This window comes from Canis aureus, chromosome 12 (assembly GCF_053574225.1).
Source record: "Canis aureus isolate CA01 chromosome 12, VMU_Caureus_v.1.0, whole genome shotgun sequence".
Classification (NCBI taxonomy): domain Eukaryota; kingdom Metazoa; phylum Chordata; class Mammalia; order Carnivora; family Canidae; genus Canis; species Canis aureus.
Window position 1 is genome coordinate 14,939,312 of NC_135622.1, and position 12,826 is coordinate 14,952,137.

At 49.2% G+C, this 12,826-nt stretch overlaps 1 protein-coding gene across 12 annotated transcripts in view; it reads right to left on the bottom strand.

The window, feature by feature from the left end:
* Positions 1 to 11,806, bottom strand: part of SFXN5 (sideroflexin 5) — a 122,683-nt gene extending 110,877 nt beyond the window's left edge. For 2 of the 12 annotated variants that reach the window (XM_077842900.1, XM_077842891.1), the window contains exons 1-3: positions 11,286 to 11,800; positions 7,487 to 7,540; positions 741 to 809 (exon numbers count right to left, since the gene is read on the bottom strand). In XM_077842900.1, coding sequence (XP_077699026.1) covers positions 741 to 809; positions 7,487 to 7,540; positions 11,286 to 11,387 — 225 coding nt within the window. In that variant the 5' untranslated portion in view covers positions 11,388 to 11,800. Of the gene's footprint in view, positions 1 to 740; positions 810 to 7,486; positions 7,541 to 10,158; positions 10,178 to 11,285 lie in introns of those variants that run through there. The other 10 variants (XM_077842893.1, XM_077842901.1, XM_077842897.1 and 7 more) reach the window with 10 other exon arrangements.
* Between the last annotated feature and the right edge of the window lie 1,020 nt (positions 11,807 to 12,826).

Here is a 12,826-nt window from a genome sequence, read left to right on the forward strand (position 1 = left end):
AAAGAATGCTCATAGTATTTTATTTATAACAGCCCCAAACTGGAAACAGCTTCGGTGTTCGTCAACAAGTAGATGAACAAATTCTGCAAAGTCCTTTAAACGGAATACGACTCAGCAATCAGAGGTCACCAACTATTGATACATGCAGCCACATGGATGAATCTCAAAAGCATCATGCTAAGGAAAAGAAGCCAGATGTACAAAGCTACATACTGTAGGATCCCATTTATATGACATTTAAAATAGGAAAATGGTAGGGACAGAAAACAGATGAGTGGTTGCCAGAGGCTGGCAGGAGCAGGGGAGAGCAACTTTATAAATGAGCGTGCACGAACATCATAGGGTGATGGAAGTGTCTACAGTCTCATAGTGGTGGCAGATACATGACTATGTTTGTCAAAACTCAGAACGGTGCACATACAAAAGGTAAACTACACCTTAAGAAACCTAACATTAGCTGCAAGAGGAGGGAATTGGGTACTGAGAGTATATAAAGGATACTTTTCATTCCACTGTAACACACCTGTACCATCTGAACTTTGTAATGAGTGTGTCGTTCATGTACTGGGTAACAACTTTATTAGAGTTTGGAAATAATAATGATGCTGTATATCTACTTTGAAGGGATGTTGTAAGATGCAAATGGAATGAGACAATGTGTATAAAGTATACACAGAGATGACCCATGGATCTTCTACAGTGACAAAGGGCCTCCGCTGAGAGTGACACCCATGACTTACCTCAGTGACAAAGAGCGTGCGAGGATCGATGATATCCAAGAAGTGCCTGAGGCGACCATAGAACGATGTCTGGAGAAGGGGTGGGAGAAGAAAGTAGATCAGCTGCCGTCAACCATCCTCCAGCCCCTAAGGACCACACCCCAGAGCTTACCCTTACCATTGGGGTCCCACAGCCCCCAGGACTCCCCACTGATGACTGCCAGTGAGGCCTCACTTCTTAGTGACTTGAGGACAGCTTTCCAAGGTCTGAAGGCTTTCTAATGTCAACTCATACAGACCATTAAGACACTGGATGACTGTCCCAGGTCCTCTTCAAAAGGTCTCCCATTTTCTCCCTTCTCCCAAATCCCTGAGATTCGCTCTAAGCCTTCTCCAGTTCCCAAGCACTAGTAAACACACAGGCTGAAGGTGAGGTCTGGGCCCAGCCCTCTCCAGTCTTTCCTGGGTACCACAGCCTCCCTACCTTGCTCTGGACCTCTCAAGTGATGCAAGTTCCCTCTCCAAGGTGCAGCCTAGGCTCCGCCCCCAGAGAAAGCTCCCCACAGGTAAAACTCAAGCATGACAGTACCCAGCTCACAGCCTTCAAGCCCTTCTTTACCCATAGGCCTGGAGCTGCTATGAAGCTCAGGACAGGGGCCTGCTTGCCCTGGCCTCGCCCCAGAGCAGGGGCCCCTGAAAAGGAGGGCTTTGTGCAAAGCAGGCCACAGACATTAGCCCACAATGAAAGGAAACCGAGCAACGAGTAACCTTGCTACTGGGCCCTCTTCCCATAGGGAAAAAGCCAAGCTCAAGGGGGTAAGAAGATGCCAAGCTGGAGGACAAAGGGGAAGCTGCAAACACTGGGGGTTCATGCCTCACTACACTCCAGGCTCTGCCCCAAATCCTCCCTGGAACCCCACAGCTCCCTCAGCACCATCATCTGCTTGGTGAAGGAAGCAGAAGCCTCTACACTCCCTCCCTTCCCTTGCTCATTAGGACACCAGACCCTACAGCCAACTTCTGCTGCTTTCTCTTCCCAATAAAAATCCTGCAATAGTCCTCTGTGCATACCACGCCCCATGCTGCCTCCACTCTCTGCTCACCCCTTGCATGGAGCACCCACCCTCTCCACCCCCTACCTCCACATTCACAGACCAGATCAAGCCTTGGCACTAGTCCTTAACTACAACAGTTGCTGCTCTAACATCTTATAACTCAAATGGCCTAAACCATTTCCCCACTTATACACAATGCTCACACTGCCATCCTAGCAAAATTTCCCCCTAAATATTTAGTCTAAGGAAACAACTAGAGATGTTCAAAGGTGTGGTCAGATGTACATGCTGACGATGCTCACCACTGCATTCTTTATAAAGATGGATGGTTCAGTAAGTAATGGTCCATTCATACAATTGATCACTATGAAGCCACCTAAAATCATATTTTCAGAATTTATGACATGAAAAAATGATTATGGTTTCATGAAATGCATACAACTAGAGTAATTCCAATTTAAAAAACAAGGAGATAAATAGAGCTAGATGGACAGTATGTGAATAGCAAAGACACAGAATGACATCCAGACCCTGTTCTACTAGAATGAATCGAGGGGTCCTTAGAGAAGTGACAGACTCCAGAGCTGGGGAAGAGAAGAGACAAGATGAAACTGGTTCATCTTTTTGTCCCAGAAAGTAATGAAACTGCCAGCCCACAGAATGATGGGGACATGTTAAAAGGACAAAAGAGGAGCAGATGGACATTATGTGGCTCTGGATGTGACACCTGGGAACTTCATGATGTCACTCAAATAGTATTCTGGAGGGACTGCATCTAATCATGAGTAGACATCTGGCCAACCCAAATTGAGGAACATTCCATAAAATAACCAGCCTTGTTCATCAAATATGTCAATGTTATGAAGACAAAAACTGAGGAATTGGTCCCCATGAAAGGAAACTAAAGAGAAAGACAACTAAATGTAATATGTGATTCTGGACTGTATCATGGGAAGATACTCTCAAGGACATTACTGAGACAATGGACAAAATTGGAATAGGGATCATTGATTAATAAAAGTGTTCTATCAATATTAGATTTCTGAATGTCATAACTATACTTGAGGTTATTCCTAGACACCAAATGTTTGTACCCCTCCCCAAATTCACATGTTCACGAATGAACACCCAATGTGATGGTATTTCAAGGTGGAACCTCTTGGAAGCAGTCAGATGAGGGCAGAGCTCTCACGAATGATATTAGTGCCCTTGTAAAAGAGACCCCAGAAGGCCCCCTGGTTCCTGTCACCGTGTAAGAACACAGAAGATTGCTGCCTGTGACATAAGAATCAAGCCATCACCAGACAACGAATCTGCTAGTGCCTCGAACTTAGACTTCCCCACCATTGTGAGAAACTCGTTTCTGTTGTTTATAAGCCACCTAGTCTATGGTATTTTTTCAAAGATTTTTTTGTTATTTATTTGTTCATGAGAGACACACAAAGAGAGGCAGAGGCAGAGCCATAGGCAGACAGAGAAGCAGGTTCCTCATGGGTAACAGGAATAGGGATGATTTTTATTTCTTTTTAAAATGAAAAAAGAATCAGCATTCTGTATAATATACAGAATATTCTTTTTTAAAAATATATATTTAATTTAAAATACTATCTAATATATTACTTGATTACAAGATCCTGAAGGAGGTAGGCTTCTGGATGTTCTTTCCATATCCTCATGCTCTGTGGCTCCTAGTTTCCTGTCTCACACCTAGAAGGGGCCTCAGCAGCATACCTGCCACAAGAATGAATAAGTGGGCAGGTGAGCAGCCTGTGGCCTGAAGGCTGTCTAGAAGGGATGGAGCCCAGGCAGGGCTTCCGAGGGAGAGACTAGGGATGGAAAGGCGCAACAGTATGGCAGTTAGTGGCCCAAGGAGGGAAGAGGAACGCAGGGCCAGAGGTGAGGGCCTGGAAGGGGAGCAGCCAGTGGGAAGCAACCTCTTGAAGATGGTCCAGGGGAGATGTCTAGCCTCTGATTGCCCTGTGGTCTGGCACTGTCTTCATCCCGTCCTAGCTCTGCTGGCCCGCTGCATCACTCTCCACCATGGCCACTGAGAGATGGTCCTGTGTCAAACACTTTGCTCCACAGATATCCTCACCTTTTTCTGAGCTGGACTCAGGATCCATCACAGTGAGCAAGTGTTCGAGAAGCCGGGTCCCTCAAGAAAAACAAAGAACTACGAAATACCATGATGAGAACTTAAATGAAGCATCAAAGGTATGGCCCAGGGCCAAACTTACAGTCTGACAAAGTCACGTCTCCTGACTCACTGCAGTGAGGGAGGCCACACAGCAGAGGAACTGTGGGACGCATCACCAAGCAAAAGGAAAAATCGAGTCAGTATAGAATTCTGGGCAAAGATGGAGTAAAAATCAAAGGACACAGTGCTTTAAATAGGCTCAAAGCAAAGCAAAGCTTTGGGGAAGGGGGTCCATCTAGGTCTGGACTGAGAAATGGACACAGGGTCTGGTTTCCTTAGAAACTATAAAATTGGAATGCCTGGATGGCTCAGTGGTTGAGTATCTGCCTTCAGCTCAGGGCATCATCCCTGGGTCCCACATCAGGTTCCCCACAGGGAGTCTGCTTTTCCCTCTGCCTGTGTCCCTGCCTCTGTGTCTCTCACAAATAAATACATAAAATCTTTAAAAAAAAAAAAAAAAGGAAACTATAAAATTAAGATAAATGTGGAATGTTGTGTCCAGAAACTGCCTATTTGAAGCACTGCCCTTGGGTTAATTCTCTGAGTCCTAGTGACTTAGACACACCTATCAAGAGGGGGATGTTTCATTCCTATTCATTATTTTAAACAGCAAAGTTGCTGGCAACCCTTAGTCTTGGGAAACGCAAATGCACGATGAGTAAGGAGGTGTGGTCACTCAAAGAAGTAAGTAACTGGGACACTTTACAGCTGCAGCAGGTCCTGGTGAGAACTGCTGATTCTTTGTAGAAGAATCAGACAGATGTCTGTCATTTCAGACTGAAAAATGGCAGAGAAGGGTCTTAGTCTCTCAGGATGAGTTCATTTTTATTTTCTTGAAAGTTTTCAGTGTCTGCTTTTTTTTTTCCTCCCCTCCAAAATTCAGCTCCCATCTTTCTCCCTATCAATCAGTGGATGTTTTTCCCTTGCCTTCTTTACCGGACCAAGGAATCAGCCAAGTGGTTCCTTCTCTTTCCCTTCACAAGAAAGGTGAGTCAGCTTCTTCTCAGCAGGACCTGTGACATGAACAGCAGGCCTTGGGTGCAGCAGCTGAGGGCCAAGGCCTGAAGGAAACTGGCAGCCCTCCATATATACCTATACCAGACGTTGAAGTCACAGCTCTTCCAGATCAGGAGTAAAATAGGCACTAAACCTATATAGCCCAAATGCAAAAAGGCTGAGCCACCTCAGCAGTCTTTAGCCAGGCTGTGCAATGAAACACTGGGCAGCCCCAAAGGAGGTCTTCCACCCAGGGATTCAACTTCTATTGGCTGGGGTGGGTTCCAGGCATTGGTGTCCATTTAAAACCCGCCCAAGTGATTCTAATGGGCAGCAGGGATTGAGAGTCACTGGACTAGAAGATGTTGACCCTATCTGCAGCACAAACCACCTCCAGGACCAGCCTGGGAGACAGTCACTCTCCAGCCTATAGGATGTAAATGATTAAGACACATAACTACCTGCAAGGCATCATCATTCTGGAACCTGAGTTCAGGCAAACTGTATAAGAAACCTCCTTCCCACCTTCCAGTTCTCAGCCCTCACACAGCTCTCATCCTGGACATGAAGAGTGCACTTTCCTGTTCCAGCCAGATCCTCCCCCACAAGGAGCCCTGCGCAACCCACCTGCTATGCAGCCTCAGTTCATTTCTGAGTCTCCCATTCACACACAAAGCACACTCACACCCCCTGTCAGCCTAGCAGCTAAGTGACTCTCCCAAAGGAGCAAGGAAGTTGAAAAATAAAGCAAACCAAAAAATCCAACTTATTTCTGGGTAGACTAAAACACAAATGGAAAGCAGCACATGTATTTGCTCCCTGTCCTAGGACCCAGTTTGCCAAAAATGCTGTCTGGGCCCAAAGCACGTTCAGGAGAGCAAATGAGCAGGAAAAGGAAAGGAGGAAGGAGAACACAGGTCACAGAGCTTCCTGAGGAGCTGTCCTATTGTCTTCTTCCCCTTCACTAGACAATATGGGGCAGTGGTTAAAAGCATGGACTGAGGGGCGCTTGGGTGGCTCAGTCGGTTCATTATCTAACTCTTGGTTTCGGCTCGGGTCATGAACTCAGGGTGGTGAGGGTGGACTCTGCTTAAAATTCTCCCTCTCCCTCTGCCCCTCCCCCTCCTCTCTCCCTCCCTCTCTTTCTGTCTCTCAAATAAATAAATAAATCTTAAAAAATAAAAGGCATGGCCTTTAATTTATAGGAACAACAGGGGACAGAAGAACAAGTTAAATAATACCACAGAACTGCCATTAGCCATGTTCAGCATGAGAGAAGCTCTACAAGACAGACAACACAGTTTCTTCAACAAATAGAAAAAAAGAAAGAGACAGAGAAGGAGGACCAATACATGAGTCAAATATAATGTGTGGACTTCTGGGTTTCTGATTCAAACAAACCAATTATTTAAAAAATGGTATGACAATCATGGAAATGTGAATACTGCAAAGGACCAAATGTTTGTACTGCCCCCCACACACAGACACACACAAAGTCATATGTTGAATCTTTTTTTTTAAATTTTTAAAATTTATTTATGATAGTCACACACACACAGAGAGAGAGAAAGAGAGAGAGAGAGAGAGAGAAAGAGGCAGAGACACAGGCAGAGGGAGAAGCAGGCTCCATGCACTGGGAGCCCGACGTGGGATTCAATCCTGGGTCTCCAGGATCGCACCCTGGGCCAAAGCCAGGCACTAAACCGCTGTGCCACCCAGGGATCCCCCCATATGTTGAATCTTAACTTCCAATATGAGTGTAAGTGATGGTATAGGTGGTGGGGCCTTTGGGAGGTGCCCTCATGAATGGGATTAGTGCCCTTATAAAAGAGACCCCAGAAAGATCTCTCCAACTTTTCTACCATGTGATGCTATAGCTAGAAGGTACAGCTGATGAACTGGAAAGCCAGCTTTCTTTCTTTTTTTTTTTTTTTTCTTTTTTAAGATTTTATTTATTTATTCATGAAAGACACAGAGAGAGAGAGAGAGAGGCAGAGACACAGGCAGAGGGAGAAGCAGGCTCCATGCAGGGAGCCCAATGTGGGACTCGATCCCAGGACTCCAGGATCACGCCTTGAGCTGAAGGCAGACGCTCAACCGCTGAGCCGCCCAGGTGTCCCAGAAAGCTGGCTTTCATCAGAGTTTGCCGGTACTTTGATCTTGAACTTCCAGCTTCCAGAACCGTGAAAAGTAAATTTCTGTTGTTTGTTGGCTACCCCATCTAAGGTATTTGTTATAGCAGCCCAAATAGACAAAGACAAATTGTTACTGGTTTTAAAATAATTATTTTAGGTGTGTTAATCGCACTGTGCTTATGTTAAAATTAATTTTAAAAAAAAACCCTCTGATACCATGTGAGAAAGAAGGCATTTCACCTCTGTGATATTCTTCCTCTAAAACTCAATCTCAGTCTAACCATGAGGGACACTAGACAAACCCAAATTGAAAGATATTTTACAAATTGCCTGACCATTACTCCTCAAAACTGTCAACGAAAAGTCTGAGAAGCTGTCACATACCAGAGGAGGCTGAGACATGACAACTAAATGTACTGTGGGATCATGGATGGGATCCTGGAACAGAAAAAGAACATTAGCATAAAAAATAGTGAAATCCAGTAAAGTCTAGAAGTATAGTTAATAGCAATGTTCCAAAGTTGGTTTCTTAGTTTTGACAACTATACCAGGGTCATATGAAATGATAGTGTTCGAGTTATACAGGAATTCTGTTATCTTTTTGTCTTCCATAAATCTAAAATTATTCTAAAGTAAAAAAAAAAATGTTTTTAAAAGAGTCCTTATTTCTTAAAGATACCTACAAGCAGGTACAACTAAATGATTGACTGGGCATTGCTTTGAAATAATTCATTGGTTGGAGGGCGTCTGGGTGGCTCAGTCAGTTAAGCAGTTGCCTTTGGCTCAGGTCATGATCTCAGAGTCCTGGAATAGAGCCCTGAGTGAGTTGGGCTCCCCACTCAGGACTCCCTGCCCAGTAGGGAGCCTGCTTCTCCCTCTCCCTCTGCCCCTTCCCCCCTGCTTGTGCGTGCTCTCTCTCCCTCTCAAGTAAATTAAATCTTTAAAAAAATAAAATAATTCATTCGTTGGGATTGGGGGCATATAGATGAAATGAGGCTAGCCTCACAGTGGCAATTGTTGATGCTGTGACGAGTGGATCATTCTTTGATGACTGTCTCCACTTTTGAATGTCTGCAAACCTTAATAAAACAAAGATCCTGGAGCCAGAATGCCTAGAAAGTGAGTTAATTTGCCTGTGTGCTGCAGGTTCCTCACCTATCATATAATGGATAATTGTATCTGACTCATAGAGTTGTTGTGAAAGTTCAATAAGTCCATATACCAAAAAGTTGGAACAATGTTTGGCTACTATCATCATCTTATGGAGGAAAAGATGGTCAGAGACCAAAGCCCAGCAAGGCAAGCCATCTTTCTCTACCCTCTGACACTACTCAACATCCTTTCTCCCCCAGCCCTCTTGCACAGAGATCCTTGAAGGATGGAAGAAAGGCCCTGGGGTGACACTACGGGGGTAAGAAAAGACTTCTGCACCCAGGCTTGCAGAAAGCAATGAGACCAGTTGGGAACTGAGGGTGGTATCCCTGGAGTGGGCTCTGGGAATTGAACCCTGGATTATGAGCCATTCAGGGTTCTAGTGGCTGAAAGCAGCTAGTATGGTGGAAACGAAGCTTCAGGGTGGGGGTGGGGGTCTGATTTCAGAAAAAAGAGGTCACCTGGGGTGGGCCATGAGGGACTTTGGGGCCCCTTCAAAAGTGAGGTCTTTATCTCAGAAGCAGGGGAAGCCACTAGAGAGTGTTTAAGCGTGTGGTGGGGGTGGAGGGGAAGGAGTCACCTGATCAGACCTGCATTGTTGAGACTGCCAAGTAGAAGGAGGCCTTGGAAGGGGCCCAGAGTGGAAGCAGGGAGACCTGTTAGGCTTCCACAGTGGCTCAGGACATAGATAGATAATGGGAGCTTGGTCTAGGATTCCAGCAGGGGAGACCAGTGAATTTGAGAGCTGTTTTAAGAGACGAGAAGTCTGTGCCTCTGGTTGTATTTGGAGGGTGAGGAAGAGAAAGGGAAGTATGCAGGGACTCGCAAGTTTCTTGGGAGTCAACTGTGTGGCAGTTGGGTTGCCTGCACAGCAGGGAGTGGTATGGGAGGAGCAGGGGGGTGCCAGGGAGCGGAGAGAAGTTCCTTAACATGGACAACCACCTCCACTGTGCTTTATGCAGGTCACTATGCTGGAGGAAGGGAGCTTCCAGAGCAAATACAACGAACACTTTTACTGCCCTCAAGAACTGTGCCAAAAAGAGATAGACCAACAATGGCCGAATGGAGTGATCTCAAATGTGCATTTATGGCTCTAGCAGTGATCACAGCAAAGGCCTCAGTCCAAAGCCACTGGGAAGTTCTTAACAACTGTGTGTTGTGTGACTGAATGTCCCAGAACAGGTACCAGAACAAAGACAACCCAGAAATCTTTATTCAGCACATGACCATGTGTCTAGCCCCACCTCGGGGTAAGATGGAGACAAGGAAGGGCAAGATCAGCTCCTTCTCTCAAAAGATGCACACCAGTGTTGAGGAGAACAAGTAACCACACATTAGTATTAGAGGAACACCGGACAGAGTGTCACTCAGGGTGCCCTAACAGGATCCCATTTGGGGTGGCCAAAGTGGGAAGCAGGAGAGAGTCAGTGATCTCCCACCAGGGGTAACACCACAGGAAAAAGCGAGTAAGCGTTTCCAGAGAAGGGGGCCTGCATGATCCTTGAAGAATGAGTAGAATGTGTGTGTGGAGGGCTGGGAAAGGGGGACAGCCAATGAAGGGTCGCCGGGGTCCAGGCAGAAGCACCCCTGACAGTCCGGCCCAAGGCGGCATCCTACACTGGCAGGTAGATGCCTGTCTCGCCTCGGACATCGACATGCTGAGATGGTTTTTCCTTTTTTTTTTTTTTTAAAGGAACTAAAGTCCTGTTTTAAAAACAGTAAGGACATTCTCTCAGAAGGCTGGGGAAGCGGGGGCGGGGGCAGTTCCTTAATTATCAGCAAAGCTCGGTGCACCACTTTGCTGGAACCAGTCGCTCTCCCACACAACCACCACCATCCAAAAAAAAAAAAAAAAAAAAAAAGCAAACACGAAACACACACACACACAAAACCACCACACCGACCTTTGTACAATTTCTTTCTTCCTGCAAACTTCTTTCCGTCCGCCTCCGCTGCCCCCACCCCAGGCAAGCCCCGGTCGCGTCTTTCGAGCCTCTTTGCCCTCCTCCTACTAAAGTCCGCTTGGTCGGCGCTGGAGGCGGTGGAGGCCGGAGGGCGAGAGGCTGCCCGAGGCGTGGGAACGGCCCCTCCGAGCCTTCGGTCCCGGCCGCACGTCCCGCCCGCGGGTTCGAGCCCCATCTCCGTGGCCCCGTCGGGGGCCCCCGAATAGAAGGGCCAGTCACCCCGGTCCGCAGAGACCGGCCGGGCCGGACGGAGCCGCGCGCTCGGCGGCGCCAGGACCCGGGTGCCGAGACCCGCGGGGGAGGGGGCGCCGGGGGGGAGGGGGAGGGACCCGGGTACGCGGACTCTCGCCACAGCCCGTGGCCCCCGAGGATGACACAGCGTTTCCTCCGCACCCGCCTCTCCCCGCACATCCTCGTTCCATCCCCGCCGGCACCTGCCGACCAACTCGCTGCGTCAGCGAACCCCCGGCCGGAAGGGACAGTGGTCGCCGGGCCGCGGGGTGCCCTCGGCCGGGGGCCCTAAACCGTCGCGCGCTGCGGGCCCGGCGTGGGGTCGAGGGCTGGGAGCAGGACCGCGGGGTGCGGGCGCTGCCCGGGGAGCTCCGCAGCGGCTCGCAAGAATGCCAGCCCCCACCCAGGGAAAGTTGGAAGGCATCTCTGTCACGCCAAGTCGTCCTCCGGGGCCGCGGCCGAACTTTCCGCCGCGAGCGGCGGGCCGCACAGCCCAAAGCGACCCTGCAGCAGCCGCTCGGACCCGGGCGCCCCCGAGCCCCGGCAGCGACCCGCAGCGGCCAATCGCCGAGCGCCTCGGGCGGGCAAGGCTGGAGCGCGCGGGCGGCCGGCGAGTGACGGCGCGGGCGGCCAATGGGGAGCCGCGGTGGGAGTCCTCGCCCCTCCCGCTCGCCAATGGGAGACGGACGGCTGTAGCCGAGGTCCCCGAGGCAGTAGCTGCCGGCTCCCCGGTGGCCGCGGGTCAGAGACCCCGGGACTAAAGGGGGTTTTGGAGAGGAGTTTGCTCGCCCTCCCTGGGCCACCCGCCGACCCTCAGACCGTAGCCCGGCCCTCACCTGCTGGAAGCGGGGTTTGCCCAGCTGGAAAGGAGGTGCATCGGTCGAGGTGTTAGCGGCACTAGCCGCTGCCGCCGATGCTGTAGTCGCTGTATCCGCCATGGCCACTGACGCCTGCAATCTCCGGCCCTTTTAAAATGTCCCTCCTCGGCCCCCGCCACAGCTGCTTCTCCCGATTGGCCATAAGCAACCGCAGCGAGCCGGAGGCGCAAGGGCTTGTGGGGAGCGTAGTTTTTCTCGTCACGGCGCTTGGCAACCCTGGACTGCGGAGAGTTGCACGGACTCAGACCCGGTCTCGGTTCCCGCCGCCGGTTCTGCAGGGCTCGGCAGTATGGGAAGAGTGTGCGTGTACGACTCTAAGGTCGGGGCTTCCCCTCGTCGGCTACCTGCCCCTGGAAGCTTGGCCGCGGAGGGCATCTCTCCTGAAGCTCTAGCCCAGAAGAGCCCTACTCAAGCGGGTCCGACCCGGGCCCCGAGGGGTAGGGTCACTCCCGGAAGGCTTTCTGCAAGGACTTGCACTGCGGAATCAATCCTCGTGCAGATTCCTCGGTCGCTACCCTGCCCCTCCCCTTGTGCTCTCCGGCCACCCTGGCACTCAGTTCCAGGAGCGTGCTCCCCGCCCCTGACCCTTGAACAATTCTGTACCCAGAAAACTCTAACTTTTTATCTTTGCCTGACTCTGGCTCTCCTGACCTCAGCCTAAACATTGCGTTTCCCGATCCGTTACCTTACTGCCACAAAACCCACTATATGCTCCTATAGTATCTGACACTTTTTTGCAGCCCGCACACTTAACAGTCATTGATGGCTTTACATGTGTTTCCATATGTGTGGGTATAAGGTCCATGGGACAGGAGGTGTGACTTTTTGATTTACTGCTAAGTACTCAGTGCCAAGCTTAGGAGGACTCGAAAACAAGGACTCAAATATTTATTGACTATGTGAGTTAAGCAGTGGGAGCTTCAAGAGCCTCGGCATGTTCCACTTCCTTTGTCTAACTAAGGAAGATACCTCCCCAGCTTAATTCCCAAGCAGGAAGAGAACTGGGAGTGGGGAGTCGGGTTCAGTAGTGTTTATTAAACACTACAAGGACCTTAGGTAAGAGAGGGTAATCCGTATCACAGAGCAAGACACTAGCAAGGATAATGAACGCGCTTGTGCAGAACAATTTTGGTATATGTACTGCTGAAGCAAGCACTACACTTGTGCAGAACAGAGTAGAAGATTCCCAGCTGAATTACTTGGTCAGCAAGCCAGGCTGGGGGGAGGGGAGGGGAAGCTGCCTATTTTACTATCCAAGAGGTCAGTAGAAATAATTTTGACCTTAGGGAACCCTGTTTTAGGTCCTTCATCTCATGGTGAGGTACAGTGTTGGCCCATGCCTGCTCGTCTTTCCGAACAATGCATGATCTATAGAAGTCAGTTCCTCATCCATCAACAAGAACTACCAGAAACAGACTATATTCCTAAAGCTGGAGAGAGGTGCTAAGAAGTCATGGGAAGCACATGCTCCCAACTAGACTAAGTGATCTCAGAATTAA